Below are 18,902 nucleotides of genomic sequence, written 5' to 3'. Positions count from 1 at the left end.
CTCGCGGTCTGCGCTCATCGCGCACACTCTTCATATACATTGCGATGGAAGTAACAGCGAAATCATCCCCCCCCCCCCACAACTGAGGACCTGTCTACGCCACTGGAGTATGTATATATATTTTTTTACGCGTACAAATATTATTGCTAATTACATAAAAATAATGCCAACATTATATGCTACACTTAGGGTCGCATAGCTAGCGGGTTTGCTACAAGACATTCGATGTGTGTCATATTTTTAAAGACACCTTTACTTCTTGAATATGCCCGCTCCAACAAACAGTTCCAATCAAATGTGATTTCCTATAGTACATAGTATGTGTGCGCAGAGACATCCTTTAATTACCTTCTGGGGTGAAGTGTATAGCTGCATAAACTAAATATAAGAACCCCTTATCATATCTATCGCACGCAGCAATTAGCCGCGTTTGCCAATGTTTGCCGCCAACTTAGTAGGCCTACATGCACAATCAATACACTGTATATATTGTTATCGGTTTGTACATTGTTATGTCACGCAAGTGTTACTATGTAATGCTTCCTAAATCGCCTAGCAACGCAGTTCAATACCGGCAGCTTTGATAACGTCTTCGAACTTAGAAGAGAACGTTCGTTGAGTACACAATTAACCAAAATGTAGTATATTTATACAAATGAAAATGTAAAAGGTACTGTGATACAAATTATACACGATGGGTTGTTGCAGCTGTGGAACTACGGTAAAGCCTATCAAACAGGTGATATAAATTGAAAGCATAAATATTTGTGTAACCAAAATACAGATATGTTAGCTTGTATTTCAATTTTTATATTTTCCATAGTGCAAGCTTTCGAGACACATTTCTTTCTCTGGCTATTGGCAGAATATATGTATACACACATATACATGATATATATACATATATAGGTTACTGAGGTGGATGATGATTTCAACGGACCGCTGACAAAAAGAGGCTACCGGGATGTGATTTTTCTTATCTTGTTCATTGCTGCCCTCAGCGGAACAGTAAGTAACAATTAAGACCATACAAATTAAAGATGTAATTAACTAAATATAACCACGAAAGAGAAAGAGAGAGAGAGTGGAGCGAGCGAGTGAGCGAGAGAGAGAGAGAGAGAGAGAGAGAGAGAGAGAGAGAGAGAGAGAGAGAGAGAGATGGGCATAGCGTGCGTACGAGAGAGAGGGAGACGAGTGATAGTTACACACATCTGTTTGGGAGCTTGTAATTGATGTGCCTCGAAAGTAGCCGCGCAGATGTGCAGACGCTCGTCCTTTAGTCATTCATCTTTCACTCGATATATACGCCCTCTCCCCCCCCTCCCCCCACTACAGGGATCGCGGGTATTCCACGCACGTGCACGTGCACGCCCGCGCGCGGATGGTTTCCCCCGGTACGCGGGCAGCTGGAAGGGGAGGGGATGGGGGCGGACGGAGGTTAGAGACATAGATTCATTGTCATGCAAATCCTCGCGGCCACGGCGACCTGTTCTGTTTGTCTTGCGTGTGGAGTTATTGGGAGAGCAGCGACCTTGTATGTGTGTTGTGCGCGCACGAGCGCGAAGGAGAGAGAGAGAGAGAGAGAGAGCGTACACTCGGAAGATGGCACGGGTTGGTGTTGTCTCAGCTGCCAAGCGTCAAAGTGCAGTATTGTGTAAGAGACGCGTTGCTTTTATTGCAGAAACGAGCTATCTCAATTTTTTTTACTTTATATAGGCATACGTTGGGTATCTTGGATATGAAAGAGGCGACCCATACCGCGTTATAAATGGCTATGACAGCTGGGGTAACACATGCGGTGTGAAGAATGGGTTAATACCAAATGCCAGCTATTCCGGGCAAGATCTCTCTACTTACCCGTGCGTATGAATATCTTTATACGTTCAGTAATATATTTCTGAGCTCTCCTGTGTAATTTTTCTGGCTTCATTGTGTTTTCTCCTATCATCCCGTCTCATATATGATAATATTTAATTATTAAATAGTTTTAGACAAAACGCACACAAATGTATGTCAACATTCGCAGTCACCTCCTCTACCCGGAGAGCTTTGATACCGTGGAGAACATGCTAAGCTCGTCTGCCTTGCGCGTGTGTGTGCAGCAATGCCCTACAGGAAATGTTTCATTGAGCTGCCCGACTTATCCAGACCAACTTCAACTTCCGGGACTGAGCACGCTTCTTGAATGCCAGGCAGTTGCTGTGACTCAGTAAGCAAACGACTAATTCTGTACATGGTGGATTTGCCTTTTTGGGAGTTTAACTAAAACGAACGTGGTTTTTTGTACTAACGTACGTACGTTATGAAACAAACGTCGTATATTGCTGGCAATTTTTAATGTGGTATGACAGTAAATTCGTTTTTCACCTTTAATCCACAGCGTGGAGCTCTTCAATAGGTGTTTGCCCGCTGCTTTTATATCAATGGCACAGTCTTTTACACAAGGAGTGATGGGGCAATCTTCAGAAGGGTTCTCTCAGGTGCGGTTTCTATCGTAAATTTCATCGTTATGCTGAGCTACGCGAAAACAGGTTTTGTTATTCCTTCATGTATATATATTTCTTATAGAGGGAAAAGGAAGCAAGCAGCGACGTTGCGACATTTCGGAAAACACACGCACGCACGCGCGCAAACACGCACGCACGCACGCATACACATAAATAAATAAATAAATAAATATATATATATATACATTTATTTATATATAATACATACCTAATAATCTGTCCTGTCTTCATTGTTGTTCATGTGTTTTTTACTGACTCCTGGTATGTATGTGTGTGTGTGTGTGTGTGTGTGTGTGTGTGTGTGTGTGTGTGTGTGTGTGCGTGCGTGCGTACGTGCGTGCGTGCGTGCGTGTGTGTGGTGTGTGTCCGATGGGCGTCATATTTTTTGGGCGGGCGTTAATTTTAAGTCATCGATATATGCATGATATGTTTTACTTGCAGAAAGTGGTGGCGGACGTGATGGGAACTTGGAGGGAGATCGGATATATGAGCGCATGTGCTATCGGTATGTGCACACGAAATTGACGTAAACATACGATTGTGCAACAAACATATAACTGAGGCGATGGATTATTAATTTTTTTTTTTTACAACTCACAGGAGTGGCTCTAGGAATGGTAATTTTTCTGAGAATATTTGCTGGACTAGTTATCTGGTTGATAGTGATAGTATTCACCTGCGCTGCTCTCGGAACTACAGGATTTGTTTGGTAAGTTTATGTACTTTTCAGGATTCTAATTATCGTGAGGCGTCTATAGCAATATCGACCTTATAATGGTGAGACTGTCACACGCTGTGCAAAATAGATAGGTCCAATGCAATGTTACAGTTAGACGCATAACTTGAATCAAACCTAAGACGGTCTTGTATACCATTACAGCACAGTAAAAACTATTTATTGGATCCATAAGCAGCCCTAATTAGAATTGCGCGTCCTATTACCTTTATCAGGAGTCTGCCTATAGATATCATAGTAGTCTATCTGTTATGCAGGTATATTTGGTATGAAGAGAATGCTAAGCTGGATCTAGTCCCTAAAGCAGACAGGACACCAGAGCAAGAGAAGGCGCTTCTATACTGGTTTATCTATGCTTGCGTTGCAAGCGGAATCACTGCAATATTCATGCTTATTGTGCTGGTTCTGCGAAAAAGAATCGCCCTGGTAGGTGTTGCATGGTTTTCTTTGATAGTCAGATATATATATAGCCTCCATATAACATCAAAATAATAATACCAACAACGTAGTTCGCCGGGAATGCTTGGCTGTTGACATATCAACTGCGCCTAATAACTAAAAGTATAATAATTATAGTAAAAATCCAAGGCATGAGAATGCCTTACGTAATGTCTTATCAAATTATTAGTATGCTTATGGTACAAAAGCATGTCTTACAGTTTATCTTTAATATATTTATTATCAGTAACTTTGCAATATTTAGGCCTATACCTTATATAGTGTTTATCTAATCATTTACAAAGGATTTTTGTTTCTTCAATAGGTTGTCGCTCTGTTTAAAGAGGCGGGGAAAGCCGTTGGATCTATGCCACTGCTCTTACTGCAACCTCTTTGGACTATTCTAGCACTTGGTTCAGCTATAGGAGGGGTTGGCTTTATCTTTCTCTACGTATTAACAGCAGGTAGCGTGTTCCTAGTTTCTCCAAGTGCGTGCAAGGGTGTGCGGTAACGTACCACTACTGCGGGTGTTTATCATATATAACTTAATTGTTCCTTTAGTAATAAGCGATATGCGTTTACATCACGCTATAGTCCTAATTTGTTATTTCGTAATTTAGTTTATCTTTAAAGTGTCGCTGATGTTTCATGTTGTTCCTAGTATGATGGTTTAAAGCTGAAAGTGCGTGTATTTATCAACGTCAATGCGCCATTTATCGAATATAAGGTGTTAATAATGCGCGCGCGCGTGACTCTGCAGATGAAGCTGTAATTGATGCAGACGATGACACAGTCACCTTCGTACCTGAACAGCAGATGTGGGCAAGTGACTGCGCGTTAATTCATTACACAAATCGTGATTAATTTGCAAACCCGCGGTTTGTAAACAGATTAACAATGCTCACATGACAACTAATTGTCTTTTCATAAATGCACGCCTTGGATTGACCTAACGAAGAAATTCGCTTTATCTAATACGTTAATTTACGATTTACATCTTCTGTTTTTATCTGGGAAGAATTCGCGTCTTTGTATGCAAAGGTTGTTATCATACTCACTGACAGATTCTCGTGCGAAGTAACCATGTTTACGTTTACAGTATATGAAGTGGTATTATATCTTTGGAGGACTGTGGCTAGTCCAGTTCATAATCGCCTGCCAGCATATGATCATTGCAGGCGCGGTGGCCACGTGGTTCTTTACCAGGTATACAATCGCAATACTATCTAAGGCTCTCTACTTGTGCAAAATGTACGTGCGCAGGTGAATGACCTTTGTTAAAAAACATATCGGTATAAGATGTAAGATATCATATAAAATGCTTAATCTTTAGTCTATGCCATGCATCAGCGATAGCTATGCGCCCCTTCCCACCCCACAACGCTTTGCTATATTCACTGCATTGCAGAGACAAGAGCAAGCTCGGCTGCCCAATCGCTGCCTCCACCTGTCGATTGATCCGCTACCACCTGGGATCAGTGGCGTTCGGCTCTCTCATCATCGCCCTTGTCCAGCTGTGTCGCCTCATCCTCCTCTACATTGAAAAGATGTACGTTTCCATAGCGCCCACGTGTCGTGGGTGAAATATCTTCCTGTTATGTTGGACGTCTAAAAATACAAGAATATTGAATATATGAAATTTGGAAGGGAACGGAATAATATTGCGCATAAAATAAGGTTTCAATCGTTTAATTTTTCTAGGCTTCGCTACAAGAAGAACAAGATGGTCACATACATCCTCAAATGTCTCTCCTGCTGCCTGTGGTGCTTTGAAAAATTTCTCAAGTTTCTAAATAGAAACGCTTACATCGAAATAGGTACCTACAGCAGCAACAGACACAATACATTAGCATTCCATTATTGCAGCACACTCCATTACTTGCCATTTGTTTATTATTCATTCCTTATTAAATAAATACAAACATGTTTAATAACGAAATCATCGCTTTTCAAATGCCGACTGGTATGAGAATGGTGTATGGTATAGTGCAGCGCTTCTCAACCGGTGGCCGCGGCCCGCTGGTGGGCCGCGAAGCTCTCTCTTTCTGGCCGCGAACTCGGCCAGAAAAAAAAAAATTAAAAAAAGAGAACTTTCTACGGACAGTACTCTGAAGCTTCAGCTTACACAGAAAGACCTTCCTTCATTCTGGATACTTGCAAGTAATGAATACCCTTCACTGTCAAAGCGTGCCATCAAATTTCTGTTACCATTCACCACAACCTATCTTTGTGAGTCTGGCTTCTCCACTGTAACTGTGACAAAATCAAAAGCACGAAACAGTCTCAAAGCAGACACTCTTAATGCCACATTGCGTGTGAGCCTGTCCCCCATCAAACCACGACTTGATCTTATTATTTCCAAGAAGCAAGCTCAAGTGTCTCATTGAAGTATGCAGAATGAGTTTTAATCAGTTTTAGTAAAAAAATTTAAATTTAAATTTAATTTTTCTTGCCTCATTTATGGTAGTGGGCCGCGAAAAAATTTCAACAGTCTAAGTGGGCCACGCGTTTAAAAAGGTTGAGAAGCACTGGTATAGTGGTCACATTCGCACTGTTAGTATGTGCGCCTGTTTCCTGATGCAGCCATCCACGGCTACGGACTGTGCAAGGCTGCTCAGAAGGCGTTCATGCTGATCGTCGGTAACGCGCTAAGGATCGCCGCCATCAACAGCGTCGGCGACTTCACGCTCTTCCTCGGCAAGATCGGAGTGACCGCTTGCACAGCCGTCATCGGGCTGCTTCTAGTGGAGGTAAGCCGCACGACAGATGGCGCATACATATACAACGTGAACCAGCGAGTCCTTACGTACGTGCCACCAATGCCACCGCTCGCCTCTCGTCTGCGGTGGTACGTTTTGTTCAGTTTTATTATCAAATTTTTTTTAAATGAATGTAATCAAACACCTGCACGTCGTAACGCATTATATTCAGCTTATATATGTATAACGATAGACGGTGGAGAGAGGCTCTAGCACTCGTATCTACGATAGCTCGTGTTTCCCCCCCAGCACCTGGATGTTGTCGTGTACTACAGATGGACGCCGGTAGCCGTTGCTTGCATCTTCGCTTTCTTCATCGCCGACATGTTTTTGTCAGTATACGAGGTAGGTTGTGGAGTTTAGATTTCATTAAACCAATACCACATCGATGATACACACACACGTTCTATTTCGCAAAGGTAAATCTGTATGCGACCGGGAATGACGGGTGGTAACGGACCGTATTACATGTGTAAATGGTGTATGGACCACGCACGTTACTAACTAATGGTTCAGGACACAAGTCGGTACCGACACAGAAATGATAGGTGGCAGCAGATCACATTGCATAGGAAAGGGGTAAATTGTTTCGGAACAGAAATGTGAGTGGCTAATGTTACCATGATTCCCTGAATATGTCTGCTCTTTAACAGATGACCATCGACACGTTGTTCCTGTGCTTCTGTGAAGATTCTGAACTCAACGACGGCGTCACGAAGCCGTACTACATGAGCAAGAACCTCATGGTGCGTTTGTTATTCCCCACCACACGAGAAAACACCCGTATACTGCCGTGGTTACTCATCAAAAACGCCAACAATCATGCTCCACTCTACAATATCATTAATTTCTTCAAAGTTATACCGTGTTTGTCATGCGTAACATATTTCTGGATTATTTAGGCTTTTGTTGAAAATGCTTCGGATGCACTAAAGGCAGAGAAACGGCGCAAGACAAAGGTAGTGTTCGTGGAACCAACGACTTCTAAGAAGTAGCTTCTGGTAATAATACATGTTCTCACAGATATCCTGATTCCCACATTACCTCCACATAAAAATCTCTTTTTTCATTCTCCAATTTCACAAATAATATTTAACAAACTTGTAATATGACGTAGGTTTAAGATTCGGCATAAATTTAGCATTATTCTACATTGGAAAATTAATATTGAAATGAGTTCAGGCCTATACACAAAGTTGTTATTGTTGTGCAGGCCAGTTTTAATTGTTTCATCTAGATGCAGTGTTAGTCTTCTACAGGTTTTGTCAAACAGATGCAGTTTTTACAAGCAAACGAGAATATTAAACTAGTACATAAATATTTGATACGTGGCAGATGTGGTCACATTCTGTGATGTTTAATAAAATTTCATGTTCAAATAAAGGTACAAAAATTGAAATCTTGTAAGAAATTATTACACAAGTGCTTTAAAATAAAATGGTTTTCTTAGATTGAATTAAATCTTACTTTATAGTTTTATTCAAAAAAATTATTTGTGGGTTACATATTTTAATACAATATAAAAATAATAATTAGTGAGACAATGGAAATTTTATACAGCATTATTATATGCATTAAGGCCTTACAAAAGGAAACCAAGTCTCTCAATGGTACATTAACTACTACATTAGCACAGACAATATCGATGTGTATATTGACAGACATACAATGGCAGGTAAAAGTAAACACATAAACGTCTCATACACATGACAATGAACATACAATACTGCATTCCTTAGTGAAATCATTTACACCCCTTGCAAATACAGAGCTGTCGGCCATCCAACTGAAATGCTGGTGCAATACACAAAAAATCAAAACTAAGAGACTCACACAACATCATGTAACTAAAATTCTTCATATTGTGATCAGAGTAACACAAAAAACTAGTAATTAACTAGCAATGAGGTAAACGGCGTGTTAAAGGAAATATCAAATCAATGTTACACATTATGCCTGTATTTATGCCACACTGTGGTAGCCACTCTCTGTGTCTGTCTCCAGCAGTCTTCTTGCCTCTTCATTTTCCTCATTCCTAAGATCATTGGCACCATCCTCTCTCTCATCACAATCTTCTGATTGATCACCAAGTAGCTTGTCAGCTTCTTCTGCAGTGTCACAGTCTACTGCCAGGCTGCCTTCTGTGTGACTTTCACCATTTGCTAAAGTCTGTTAATATGTAAAGTTAAGGTTATGGTTCCATGAGAATTAGAGTTAATATGATACCACGATCACATTTAACAAGCGCTACAGGGTTCCATGGCACAAGATTCTGGCACTACAACTGTCACTTATGATAGAAATAGATTACAAAACACCTCTACCTAGATAACACAGTTTGGTTTAGGTTACAAAAAGACATAGTAATTTCTATATGTTGAACTGTACCTTTATCATGGTGCTAAAATAATCAGCTTGGGTGACGAGTTCTTCTATTCTTTGTTCATATTCGATTCTCAGATTTTCGTTCTCGCTGTTTAGGCCACTAAGCTCCTCTCCAATTGCTTGGTTCTTCTCATGAAGCTACAGCACAGTTTCAGACATTGTAGTAATACTGAGTAGTTGAAGCATGTCAGTGTAAACAGATGCTGACTACTGGAACATCATTGCTGGTCTGCATCACAGTCCTTATGTAACATGTTTAGATAGCTATAGCAGTAGTCACTAACACACTATAATCTTAGTTTGTGTGGTGGACATGGATATAATAACAACCTGGAGCAAACCATTGTTCTTACATATAATGAAAATTCATATTGAGTAGAAGTGGCAATAAAGCTTTCGTTCTCTCATCCGATATCTACGTAAATATGTGACTTAGCCACTACAGAACTCACACAACGACAACATCATTATGTAATGACTGCTATACTAATACCTCTTCATTCTCTTTCAAGGCTTCTTCTAATGCATCCCTTCTTTGCTCTGCCAACTGCTTCCAGTACTCCAGTGGAACCTCCTCTACAAATACAGACAGATCACGTCATACATACATACATACATACATACATACATACATACATACATACATACATACATACATACATACATACATGCATGCATGCATGCATACATACATACATACATACATACATACATACATACATACATACATACATACATACATCCATACATCCATACATCCATACATCCATACATACATACATACATACATACATACATACATACATACATACATACATACATACATACATACATACATACATACATACATGATCACGTGAATGTTATATATTGCAATGATGTATTGTTCTACAGGATCATTATTTTAGTACTTTTCACATCGAGTCATATAATATACAATAATACTTCTATGTCTATTGCGGTGATAAAATAATTTATAATAATAGCCTATAACCTATAAATCATAAATTCATCAGGGCCTCGACGGTCGAATTTAATAATATTTGCTGAATCCTACATGACCCTGCTGAAACAAGGTCAATTACTAAATTGACAAGGTAAATATTTCTTCACTTTGAAAGTAACATTACCACATAAATTCAAGTTTAAGTAGAAACATTAACATATTATTATATCGGACACTAACCCTGGCACATTAACTCGAATGCTTGCTCGTCAGGCGTTTTTTCTTTTGCTGCTGCGCCAGTTTCCTCTGTCTGACAAGCCACGCCCTTCACAGTTTTACCTCCACTCTTTCTTTGGATGCGGTCACAGTATATGTTAACTGCTGCTATCCTGTCATCACCTATAAGAAATACAATGCCGGGTCTGTTCATATATAATACATTTATTCGATATTATAGACCGCAAATCTCCGGAGAAAAATTTCATGTCAGCGAGCATAATAAGGTCTATAATAAGGTCTAATAATGTATAATAAGGTATAATAAGGTCTTAAGGTGAGCATAATAAGGTCTATAAGAGTTGAATGACACCTACCGACAGACAGACAATCCTCCTACTAGCTGTCCCTTTGCTATACGTGCACACACTATAGGCATATGCCTTCCTCAGGGCATGAAATTAGCCAAAATGTGAACAGGCCCACCCAAAATTGAACAAGCCCTTACCAGTTTGAACAGGCCCTTAATTTTGTTCAATTTATTCCATTATTAATAAAAGTATTAGCTTTGAGTTTATTACGCATACTCATAGTATTTCAGTATTTCATTGATATCAGTGGAGTTCTACTTGTTGAGAGGAATTGCTGGAACATGATTTACTTTTTAGTAGTCACTAAGTAAAAACTAGTCAGGAAATTGGTAAATATTGTTGATATAAAGGCAAGATAGGCAAAATTTTGAATAGGCCAAGTGGACTGATTACATGATTTGATTTTTTTTTTTGATTTATTTATTTCGATAATTACTGGGGGGTTGAACGACATAATCGACATGGGGGGTTGAACCGACGGCTACCGGCAAAATAGCGCTAATTTTGCACACTGCTTCCCACACATGAGGGTAGCAGTTTGGTAGACCAGTGAAATTGTAAGCAGTTCCTTAAGACCTTACCTGACATAAATGCTGGCTCAGATTTTGTTATCTTAGCAGGACTGCTCATACAGGTGGCATCATCGTGCAGTTTGCGTTTTTCTTTTCTCTGTGTACAAACTTGGTATATTAACTTACGTCATACTCATTCCAAACATATTGACAGGTCTGCTAACGACTGTTCTAACGACTGCTCTAGCTGTCTTTGTCCAGCTGAATGAAGTTGCTTTGACTTGACAGTTGACACCAGATGACAGTAGGTGACAAGTACCAGATATGGATCAGCTAGTGTTGCTAGTGGCACCCCTGGTCTTGCGAGCGGCTTACGATGAGGTCCTGGGCTTCATGAGGTTGTCAGAGACATGGGATAGTTTGTATGTGCTGTCTTCCCTGTTTATGTTGTCTGCGCGTTTGCAAATTTGGATGCCTATCTTTATTTGTGTGTCCAGAAGAAAATTTCCTACTATTTAATCTTACATACTCTTAGTCGTAGACCAGTCAGAAACATGGTTATTACCATTTGGTATGTGACGGCAGAGTTGCGTAGTTCTATGGGTTAGGTATGGGTTATGCATGTGCACTCTAGGCTATTGAACCACACGTGTCATTGTGGTCTATTTTATCATTGCATTATACCAGTAGATTACATTTATCACTCTGAGTGGTCATGGTGTCATTTGGTGGCAATCTAAAGCAATTTTATTCAGCTTGACACAGCGAACTAGACTAGTTGTTAGCTTGACACAGCGAACTAGACTAGTTGTTAGAATTATTGGCAACAGGTTTAATAAATGAATAACTTATGTAAACTTATTGTTATATTATCATGAAATCTGATCTAACTTATTTCAAGATGTATGTCCATATTCCATTTACACTGATTAAACAAATAAACGAAAATACTTGAATGTTCACTCCTCAGCAAATGGTATTTAACAGAATGTTGTTTACCTTTCTCACAAGTGTTGGATCCACTGTGCCTTGAATCCCAACTAGCCTAGTTTTGCTATTCGCAGCTGGCTGTAAAGTTTGTAGAGTTCTTCTAGGCTTTGCAACATCTTGTCTTTCCGCCTTTTTGATATGTAAAAATAATACAGAAAAGCTCATTGATATGATTAAAAGCTTGGGATATAAAAAGTCATGCACTGGTTAGCCGATGAATGGCACAAGAATAAAACTAGCTCCAAAATCAATCACGTGTGAATGGTAAGGATCAGTCACATAATCACGCTTGAGTTAACCCTAGTGTCGGTGAGTCTTGCTCGTTCATTACACATCACCAACGGACACAACACCAAACAACAACACTAGCACAGGAACTAAAGTTTCTTGGTTAAATGAGGACATCTCACAACCTTTATACACACCCACCCACTGCTACCCTAGCCCGACCACTGACCAGGCTGCAATACCAACGTCAATACAAAACTTGATACCTATCCATTGGAAAATCGTCTACCTTCTTAAAAACTGATGAAAAAGTATATCACAGAGAAAATAAATATCTTACAATATTTGGCTTGTTTTATTAAACTTTGCATTAACTTGCTTAAACTTTGCATTATAGTACAGTTTAGTTCAGCTTTGTTACAACTTATACTTATACAGGGTTAGAAATTAACTTTTTAACTAAGTAGGGAGTCCAACGAACCCCCTACCCTAAAAAAGAGAGAGTCCGCAGCAAAATGGGGGAGTCGGCAGTCTGAAGTTCAAAACTAAAGATATTAACAATAACACGTTGGACATTGGAGGACATTTGCGGTGCACATCTGCTAAATTTTCTTAGGGACATTTGCTGGAAAAATACGATAATTCCGCGAGGCCATGCTGTGGAACGAACTAGTTAGTGCATATAGCAGAATTTTCAGGGAGTCACATGGACTCCTGCATATGTCAAATCAGGAGTCCGAAAATAAATTAGGGAGTATTTGACTCTGGACTCCCGTTAGTTTCGCACCCTGCTAATAGTACACATTAGTTCGCTGTAGTGTATATACTGTGACGAGGCAAACAAAATAAGGCCGTGGCTGGAGTTACGGCAGCCTTATTTCCAATTTACGAGGCTGCGAGTATGGCAGTCCAGTTGCGCATGCGTCGCCTCCACGTATGCCACTTATACAGTGCAGGATGTTGTAGAATATGGTAACCAAGAACCATAAATTATTACGAGGAACATGAAATGGTCAGTGCATGAAAATTTTATGGAGATTTGATATAAATATTATTGCTGATAAGAAAACATGTGCATATTTAGGGCAAAAATTGATATAGTAATGTTTATAGGCAACATAAAAATATCATTTATGTGATAACACTGTCACGCGGCCACTGCACTGTTCCTGACGCTCATAGGGTCTATGTCCCCCAGGGTACTGCCGGAACGTACCCTGGTACCGGTACCCTGGTAACTATTTGATATGGTTAGGGTTAGGGTTAGGGTTAATACTACTAGGATTAGGGTTAGGGAGTAGGCGTAGACGACTCCCTAGACTCGTAACTGGAGTAGGCAAGGTACGGTCCGGCATCTTAGATAGTACCAGGGTACGTTCCGGTATACCGGACCGTACCCAGGGTACCTTCCGGCAGTACCCTGGGGGACATAGACCCTCTCAGCCACAGGCACTTGAAGCGTTTCAATAATATATAATGCTCACTAAATACGAAATCTATTTACCACCAAATTCTTAATGTTTCTATACTCTCTTTCACCTATTATTGCCGACAGTTTCCTGTAAATTCCGTCCAAATCCAACGTGCAACCATATACGCTGCCGGCGCCATTGCTCTCGCGGCTCCACTGTTGCACGCTTACACTAATATATATAGTAGTACAATATACGCTGCCGGCGCCATTGCTCTCGCGGCTCCACTGTTGCACGCTTACACTAATATATATAGATTAGTATAAGTATTATATAAGTATTATATAAGTATTATACTATATATATTAGTGTAAGCGTGCAACAGTGGAGCCGCGAATATGGTTGCACGTAGGATTTGGACGGAATTTACAGGAAACTGTCGGCAATAATAGGTGATTCAAGAGAGGTGAAACATTAAGAATTTGGTAGTACACTAGACTACTAGTAGTAGTAAATAGATTTCGTATTTAGTTAGCATTATATTTTATTGAAACGCTTCAAGTCCCTGTGCTCTCAGCGTTAGGCCTACTGACACTAGATACAATAATGTAACCCAAACCCAGGATAGGCTTACATTATTGTACCTATCCTGGGTTTGGGTTATACTTATAAGTTATAGGCCTAGGCTAGTGACACTGGCAATTTTCGCAAATAACAGAGTAGGTAAACGTAGGAGACCGTCTCTCACTCAGATACCCTCATAAAACTAACCAACGCTGCTGTATTCCTTTTTCTTTCGTCTACGCCTTTCATTGAGAAGAACTTTGTAATTTTCGCATTTTCTTGCGACTGAGAAGCGTGAAAATTCATAACAACTTCTAGTATTTCGTATTCGTATTTCGGAAACGAAGCGGGACCGATAAGTGGCGCCCCCTTTCCCGATTGTCCAATCACAACCCCTGCGCTAAAATGTTGACGTCATTAAAGATTTTCTCTACGCCGTGGTATGAGACTGACCATAGGCGTAGATAGCTACAATTAATATACACTATCTATAAACAATTACATTCACACATATATATATATATATATATATATATATATTTTATGTATATAGTAGATATCTATGTGAGAGTTACAGGATCTTACGACAGTAACGTCAGGTGTGACGTGTCGTTTATTTTGAACCAAGTGCCATTTTCGAGGCAAAGAAGGTGTTGCCATAGAAACGCTCCGAGCTGCAGTTACCCACTAACTACGTTGACCTGATCATGGCATAGATCTGACCTGCATCTACAGGAAGCTGACGTTTGACTTTTGATATTTAATATCGTTATATAACTTATAGTTATAATGAGTTTACCCGGTATGTTTCGACCACGCCTAAAGGTTCTTCCAGGGAAAGTAAGCGGAGTGGTTGAATTATCACTCCAGCAGGAACTCTCAGATTTCATGGAACAGATTGAAATTTGTAACAAGAAAACCAGCCGAGAAAAATGTGTGAGACTTGAAGAAAGTGCAGGTGACAGTGACAGCTGTCCTCATAAGCTGTAAGTTACAACGGGTCTATAGTCATTAATCCGGTATAAAAGCTATTACTCTTCCGTAATTACTGCCAATTAGGGCCTACCCTCTGTGATTGTATCATGAGCACTTTAGGCCCTACTCTAGTCTTAATAATAATATTACTTAGCCTTAGGATTATGTATTGCCACTATTGTATTATTGGATACATGTATATATATATATACATATATTGGCTTACTATGCAATTGAATATATTAATTATTGAATATAAAATAATATATATGTGTGTGTGAGTGTGCGTGCGTGTGTGTGTGTAATATTAATTTATTATATTATATTATAGTAATTACTAATTAGTACATTAATTAATTATTTTTGCCAATGTATCGGAGTGATATTTGTGCAATAAATTCTATTTTAATTTTAATATGTTTTCCAGGTCAGAAACCTTGTTTGCCATCTGGGAAAAATATAGGAATCGTCTTCAGAAACAAATACTACATAGCAAACTAATTGAGATAGGAGATTTTCTGTTGGAATGTAAGGTACTACTACTATATGACTATGTACTATGGATCCTTTTAGAATTTGTTGGCTATGCTGTCACCAATGACAAGGAATAATGCTTGTAATGATGACATCTAGGTACTTCTTTTTCTGGTGAGAAGGGGCCGGGTGGTCAGGGGCGGATTAAGGCTCACTGGTGCCCTAAGCACTGACCAATCTTGGTGCCCCCCTCCTTTCCACACTGACCCAGTCCATTTTAGTTGTTGACCTGTCTGACCAAATATACAATGCAGGTTGCAGCAGTACAAAAATTTATGTAGGATTTCATGGAGGGTGGTGATAAACAGGCGGTGGTATGGGGGTCCTCCCCCAGAAATTTTTTAAAATGTAGATAGCAGGAGATGGTATTTGAGGCAATTTTGAGCGTACATGCATGTACACCTTCATTCTGACTACGAGTCAATCTATTTGTTTTTTTTACACGTTTTAGTTGTGAGAAAGACCTCTCTGTTGTGCAGTTGGTGACCATTAATGTTAAAAATATTCTTAAGGCAATTTCAACATTTGGAAAGGCACTCTCTAGTTTGTCTTCTGCAATTGTGTTGTAAAGTTCCATGTGAGTGAAAGATGTTTTCTTGGTTGTTTTACACTTATGAAGAACATATGAATGGAACTGCTGAAGCTCTGTAGACAAAGTGTTGTTCATGTCATCTGGATAAGCATCAATGAGTGTCTGACAAGTCTTTGAGTACCTTTCACTTTCTGATAATTGGGAATTAGCACCTTGTTGGGTGGCATTAGGGGCCCCTTGTATTGTATTGTATTGCTGGGGGCCCCTTGTGGTACACCTGGGAAGTACAAATCTTTATTCATTTTTTTTTCTTTTTACCCTTTTCCCAACTTTGTGGTGCCCCCTTTGGACCTGGTGCCCTAAGCACGTGCTTAGTCTGCTTAATGGTTAATCCGGCACTGCGGGTGGTGGTTATACAAGATTTTTGGTAGTAACATTTGATGTGATTTGTTTTAGCATTGCTATCTTGCGGAGACGCATTGCTACAGCCTTGCTCTGTGCGAGATTTCGTCTACGAACATATTCAGCATAACTGATGGGCTACAGCTCGAAAAAGAATTTTTCGCTAGTGGACTGGACTCTCCACTTTCACTACTCACAGTCAGTTATTTCTGATTAAATAATGTATTGTCTATTGTATTTCACTGCAAGTTCCTATTTATTGTCTTCTATTCATATTCTTGATAATTTCAATAATATTTTTTAATGTATTTATTTTCAAGCAGCATGAAGTTCACAGTGGTGTGAATTTGTATATTATAATGTCAATCATATTAAATATCAATATCAGTTATAGGCACAACAACATATATTTAATAAAGACATCTGTCCCACAGGGTCGTGCATTGCTAGGAGTTGTGGGCTGTAGGTGTGAGACTCTCTGTGAATCCAAAGCACCTATAGATGCAAGCACCATTTGCAGTGTGATGAAGCTTCTAAAGTTTCTGCAGATATTCATGCAGTATGTTTTGCAAGTACCGGAGGTGTTCTGGCTCGTCTATAATGCCACCGTGCTGATGTACGGTTTGTGTAGAATGCTGATGATGAATGAACACTCTGCTAAGGTAAGTAATAATTCATTGCCATATATATGCTCAATTGTTATTATTCAAGTAAAATGTGCAGGTGCAGGTTACATCACACATGCATGCATACTTGACTTTGCTTACAGAGGCCCTGCATGTATGAGTATGTACGTATGATTGAGTAGCAGTAACGAATGTGTTGTAATGTATGATTAAAAATTTTACCTATGCTTATTCTTTGTCCAAACTGTGGTTTTTATATAGGCAGTTGAGTTTTTAATTTGGAGTTGCACATGCATGGAACAGTCCTATCCACTATTGGGAGTTGGCTTTCTCAGCTGGAGAAGCACCTTGTATTTAGCAGTGTGCCAGTGCTACATTGAGTGTGAAATGCATAACAATGCAGAGGTAATTCTTTATTCACAACACTGGTAAGTTTATGACCACACAGAACCACACGTTTCCTTGACAAGCATTTGCCTCCAAAAATGTAGTAATAAGTGCATGGCTTTGCACAGCCATAGTTGTTTTATCATGAATTGTTATAGTTGTTTTATTTCTAATGTTAATTTAGTTGGCCATACTCGTTAGGCTTGTTTTCTAGTCATGAAAGAAAATGTATAAAATGAACATAATTGAATTTTATGAAAAGTAAATGTTTTGAATTTTTCGATCAATTTAACCTTTTGGAAATCATTTGTTTTTTTGTTTGTTTTCTGCACATGTATAAAATTTGAACATGGTATGATATAGTATGATGGTATGATCGATATAGTTATATTGCAATCGTACTTTCAGCAATAGCAATAGTATTGCAATCGTGAAGATTTCCTCATAATCACCCCTTTACTAATAAGGGTTCATTGATGTACGAGTTGTAATCCCATATGTGTATATCAAAATCTAGTTTAATTGATATGATTATACAGGAATTTGCAAGGAGAGGCTTGGACAAGGTTCATCAGTTGCACGAGGTGGAAAAATCCAATGGCAGTGCTAATATCGAGAAAGCAGGGAAAACATTCAGAATGGCTGCCTTTAAGGTACAAAGTGAAACTTATTTTGTTTACTTGTACTTCTTATGTAACGAAGATGTTTGACGTTACTTGATAGTTATAAATTGTGATGTCGTATTCGTATCCAAAAGACATAGAGAAAGACAAGTCAAAGAATATATACCATGACTAGTTGTTCGTTTAATTTAGATTCAATACTGCACTGTTACAAGGTACAAGTGGTCGCGTCTGAAGTCGGGAGCAGATTCCCCGAGACAGCTCGTGCAGCTGTTTTTATAGGCGCCCCCCTCGCACGTGGGACATGGCAACCACGTGCCATGTCCCACCAACCACCGTGCCCCGCGCATCCGCGTTCGCTTGGCTTCACCCTGCCCGCACTGGACGGTGGCGGCCCCCAACGGGAGCTAACGGGAGCAACCCGCTATTCTGCCACGGCACCGTCCAGGAGGTGGCTCCGCCTATCCACGCAAACGCGTCACGAGCAGTCAAAATGGCCGCTGCCCCACGCGCTAACAGCTTTTTCACGCCGCATTTAGCGCATGTAATCCCGCCCGGTGATGAGCGGCTCTTAACGTCACTCCGAGCAGCCATTGACTCATCACCGGGCCTGTTCACACACTAACTCGGTACCGCTAATGATTGTCACGCACACGCCGCCTGATTGGGGATTAGTTGCACCAAAACCCCGACCAGCTGGCGTGGGTGCGTGACAGGTGGCGACATAGCGGCTCCGGCAGCGTGCGGACAGCGCGGGTG

The 18,902-nt window shown here is 39.9% G+C and overlaps 4 protein-coding genes and 1 long non-coding RNA gene across 5 annotated transcripts in view; 4 read left to right on the top strand and 1 right to left on the bottom strand.

Moving 5' to 3' along the window:
- The first annotated feature begins 2,427 nt into the window (after positions 1 to 2,427).
- On the top strand, positions 2,428 to 4,582 carry LOC106805503 (choline transporter-like protein 1). Its single transcript, XM_014807121.1, has 6 exons — positions 2,428 to 2,480; positions 2,949 to 3,012; positions 3,108 to 3,216; positions 3,501 to 3,669; positions 4,007 to 4,145; positions 4,442 to 4,582. Exons 1-6 carry the CDS (start codon positions 2,451 to 2,453, stop codon positions 4,543 to 4,545), a joined length of 615 nt encoding a protein of 204 aa, XP_014662607.1. The 5' UTR covers positions 2,428 to 2,450; the 3' UTR covers positions 4,546 to 4,582.
- Positions 4,583 to 4,593: 11 nt separating this feature from the next.
- On the top strand, positions 4,594 to 6,627 carry LOC106805478 (choline transporter-like protein 1). Its single transcript, XM_014807072.1, has 5 exons — positions 4,594 to 4,887; positions 5,090 to 5,230; positions 5,383 to 5,498; positions 6,265 to 6,431; positions 6,613 to 6,627. The coding sequence occupies exons 1-5, from the start codon at positions 4,784 to 4,786 to the stop codon at positions 6,625 to 6,627; spliced, it is 543 nt and encodes a 180-aa protein (XP_014662558.1). The 5' UTR covers positions 4,594 to 4,783.
- Positions 6,628 to 6,691: 64 nt separating this feature from the next.
- LOC106805504 lies at positions 6,692 to 8,154 on the top strand. The gene is made up of 3 exons (XR_001393439.1): positions 6,692 to 6,785; positions 7,094 to 7,186; positions 7,343 to 8,154. It is a non-coding gene; the product is annotated as an uncharacterized LOC106805504 (long non-coding RNA).
- On the bottom strand, positions 7,887 to 14,427 carry LOC106805502 (geminin-like). Its single transcript, XM_014807120.1, has 7 exons — positions 14,272 to 14,427; positions 11,870 to 11,989; positions 10,940 to 11,027; positions 10,012 to 10,170; positions 9,319 to 9,401; positions 8,829 to 8,963; positions 7,887 to 8,609 (listed from the first exon to the last, which is right to left on the bottom strand). The coding sequence occupies exons 1-7, from the start codon at positions 14,368 to 14,370 to the stop codon at positions 8,403 to 8,405; spliced, it is 891 nt and encodes a 296-aa protein (XP_014662606.1). The 5' UTR covers positions 14,371 to 14,427; the 3' UTR covers positions 7,887 to 8,402.
- A 441-nt stretch (positions 14,428 to 14,868) lies between these two features.
- Positions 14,869 to 18,902, top strand: part of LOC106805477 (cilia- and flagella-associated protein 54-like) — a 9,105-nt gene continuing 5,071 nt past the window's right edge. Inside the window, exons 1-6 of the mRNA XM_014807071.1 lie at positions 14,869 to 15,050; positions 15,467 to 15,572; positions 16,562 to 16,705; positions 16,942 to 17,169; positions 17,395 to 17,538; positions 18,060 to 18,173. Of these exons, the coding sequence (XP_014662557.1) occupies positions 14,869 to 15,050; positions 15,467 to 15,572; positions 16,562 to 16,705; positions 16,942 to 17,169; positions 17,395 to 17,538; positions 18,060 to 18,173 (918 nt within the window). The remainder of the gene's footprint in view (positions 15,051 to 15,466; positions 15,573 to 16,561; positions 16,706 to 16,941; positions 17,170 to 17,394; positions 17,539 to 18,059; positions 18,174 to 18,902) is intronic.

Source organism: Priapulus caudatus, unplaced genomic scaffold, assembly GCF_000485595.1.
Source record: "Priapulus caudatus unplaced genomic scaffold, Priapulus_caudatus-5.0.1 Scaffold115, whole genome shotgun sequence".
Classification (NCBI taxonomy): domain Eukaryota; kingdom Metazoa; phylum Priapulida; class Priapulimorpha; order Priapulimorphida; family Priapulidae; genus Priapulus; species Priapulus caudatus.
Note: the sequence above shows the minus strand (reverse complement) of the source record. Positions and strands in the feature narration are given on the sequence as shown.

What these genes read in the sequence shown, in the direction of transcription:
- LOC106805503 (XM_014807121.1), top strand. Translation starts at nt 2,451, where the DNA reads ATGGGGCAATCTTCAGAAGGGTTCTCTCAG. An exon ending in CTTCAGAAGGGTTCTCTCAG is followed by an intron (nt 2,481 to 2,948) that starts GTGCGGTTTCTA and finishes TTTTACTTGCAG; the next exon opens with AAAGTGGTGGCGGACGTGAT. An exon ending in GGAACTACAGGATTTGTTTG is followed by an intron (nt 3,217 to 3,500) that starts GTAAGTTTATGT and finishes TCTGTTATGCAG; the next exon opens with GTATATTTGGTATGAAGAGA.
- LOC106805502 (XM_014807120.1), bottom strand. Translation starts at nt 14,370, where the DNA reads ATGAATTTTCACGCTTCTCAGTCGCAAGAAAATGCGAAAATTACAAAG. An exon ending in TGAGCCAGCATTTATGTCAG is followed by an intron (nt 10,171 to 10,939) that starts GTAAGGTCTTAA and finishes TATTTCTTATAG; the next exon opens with GTGATGACAGGATAGCAGCA. An exon ending in ATTTTAGCACCATGATAAAG is followed by an intron (nt 8,610 to 8,828) that starts GTACAGTTCAAC and finishes ACATATTAACAG; the next exon opens with ACTTTAGCAAATGGTGAAAG.
- LOC106805478 (XM_014807072.1), top strand. Translation starts at nt 4,784, where the DNA reads ATGAAGTGGTATTATATCTTTGGAGGACTGTGGCTAGTCCAGTTCATA. An exon ending in CTCCTCTACATTGAAAAGAT is followed by an intron (nt 5,231 to 5,382) that starts GTACGTTTCCAT and finishes TAATTTTTCTAG; the next exon opens with GCTTCGCTACAAGAAGAACA. An exon ending in AAACGCTTACATCGAAATAG is followed by an intron (nt 5,499 to 6,264) that starts GTACCTACAGCA and finishes TTCCTGATGCAG; the next exon opens with CCATCCACGGCTACGGACTG.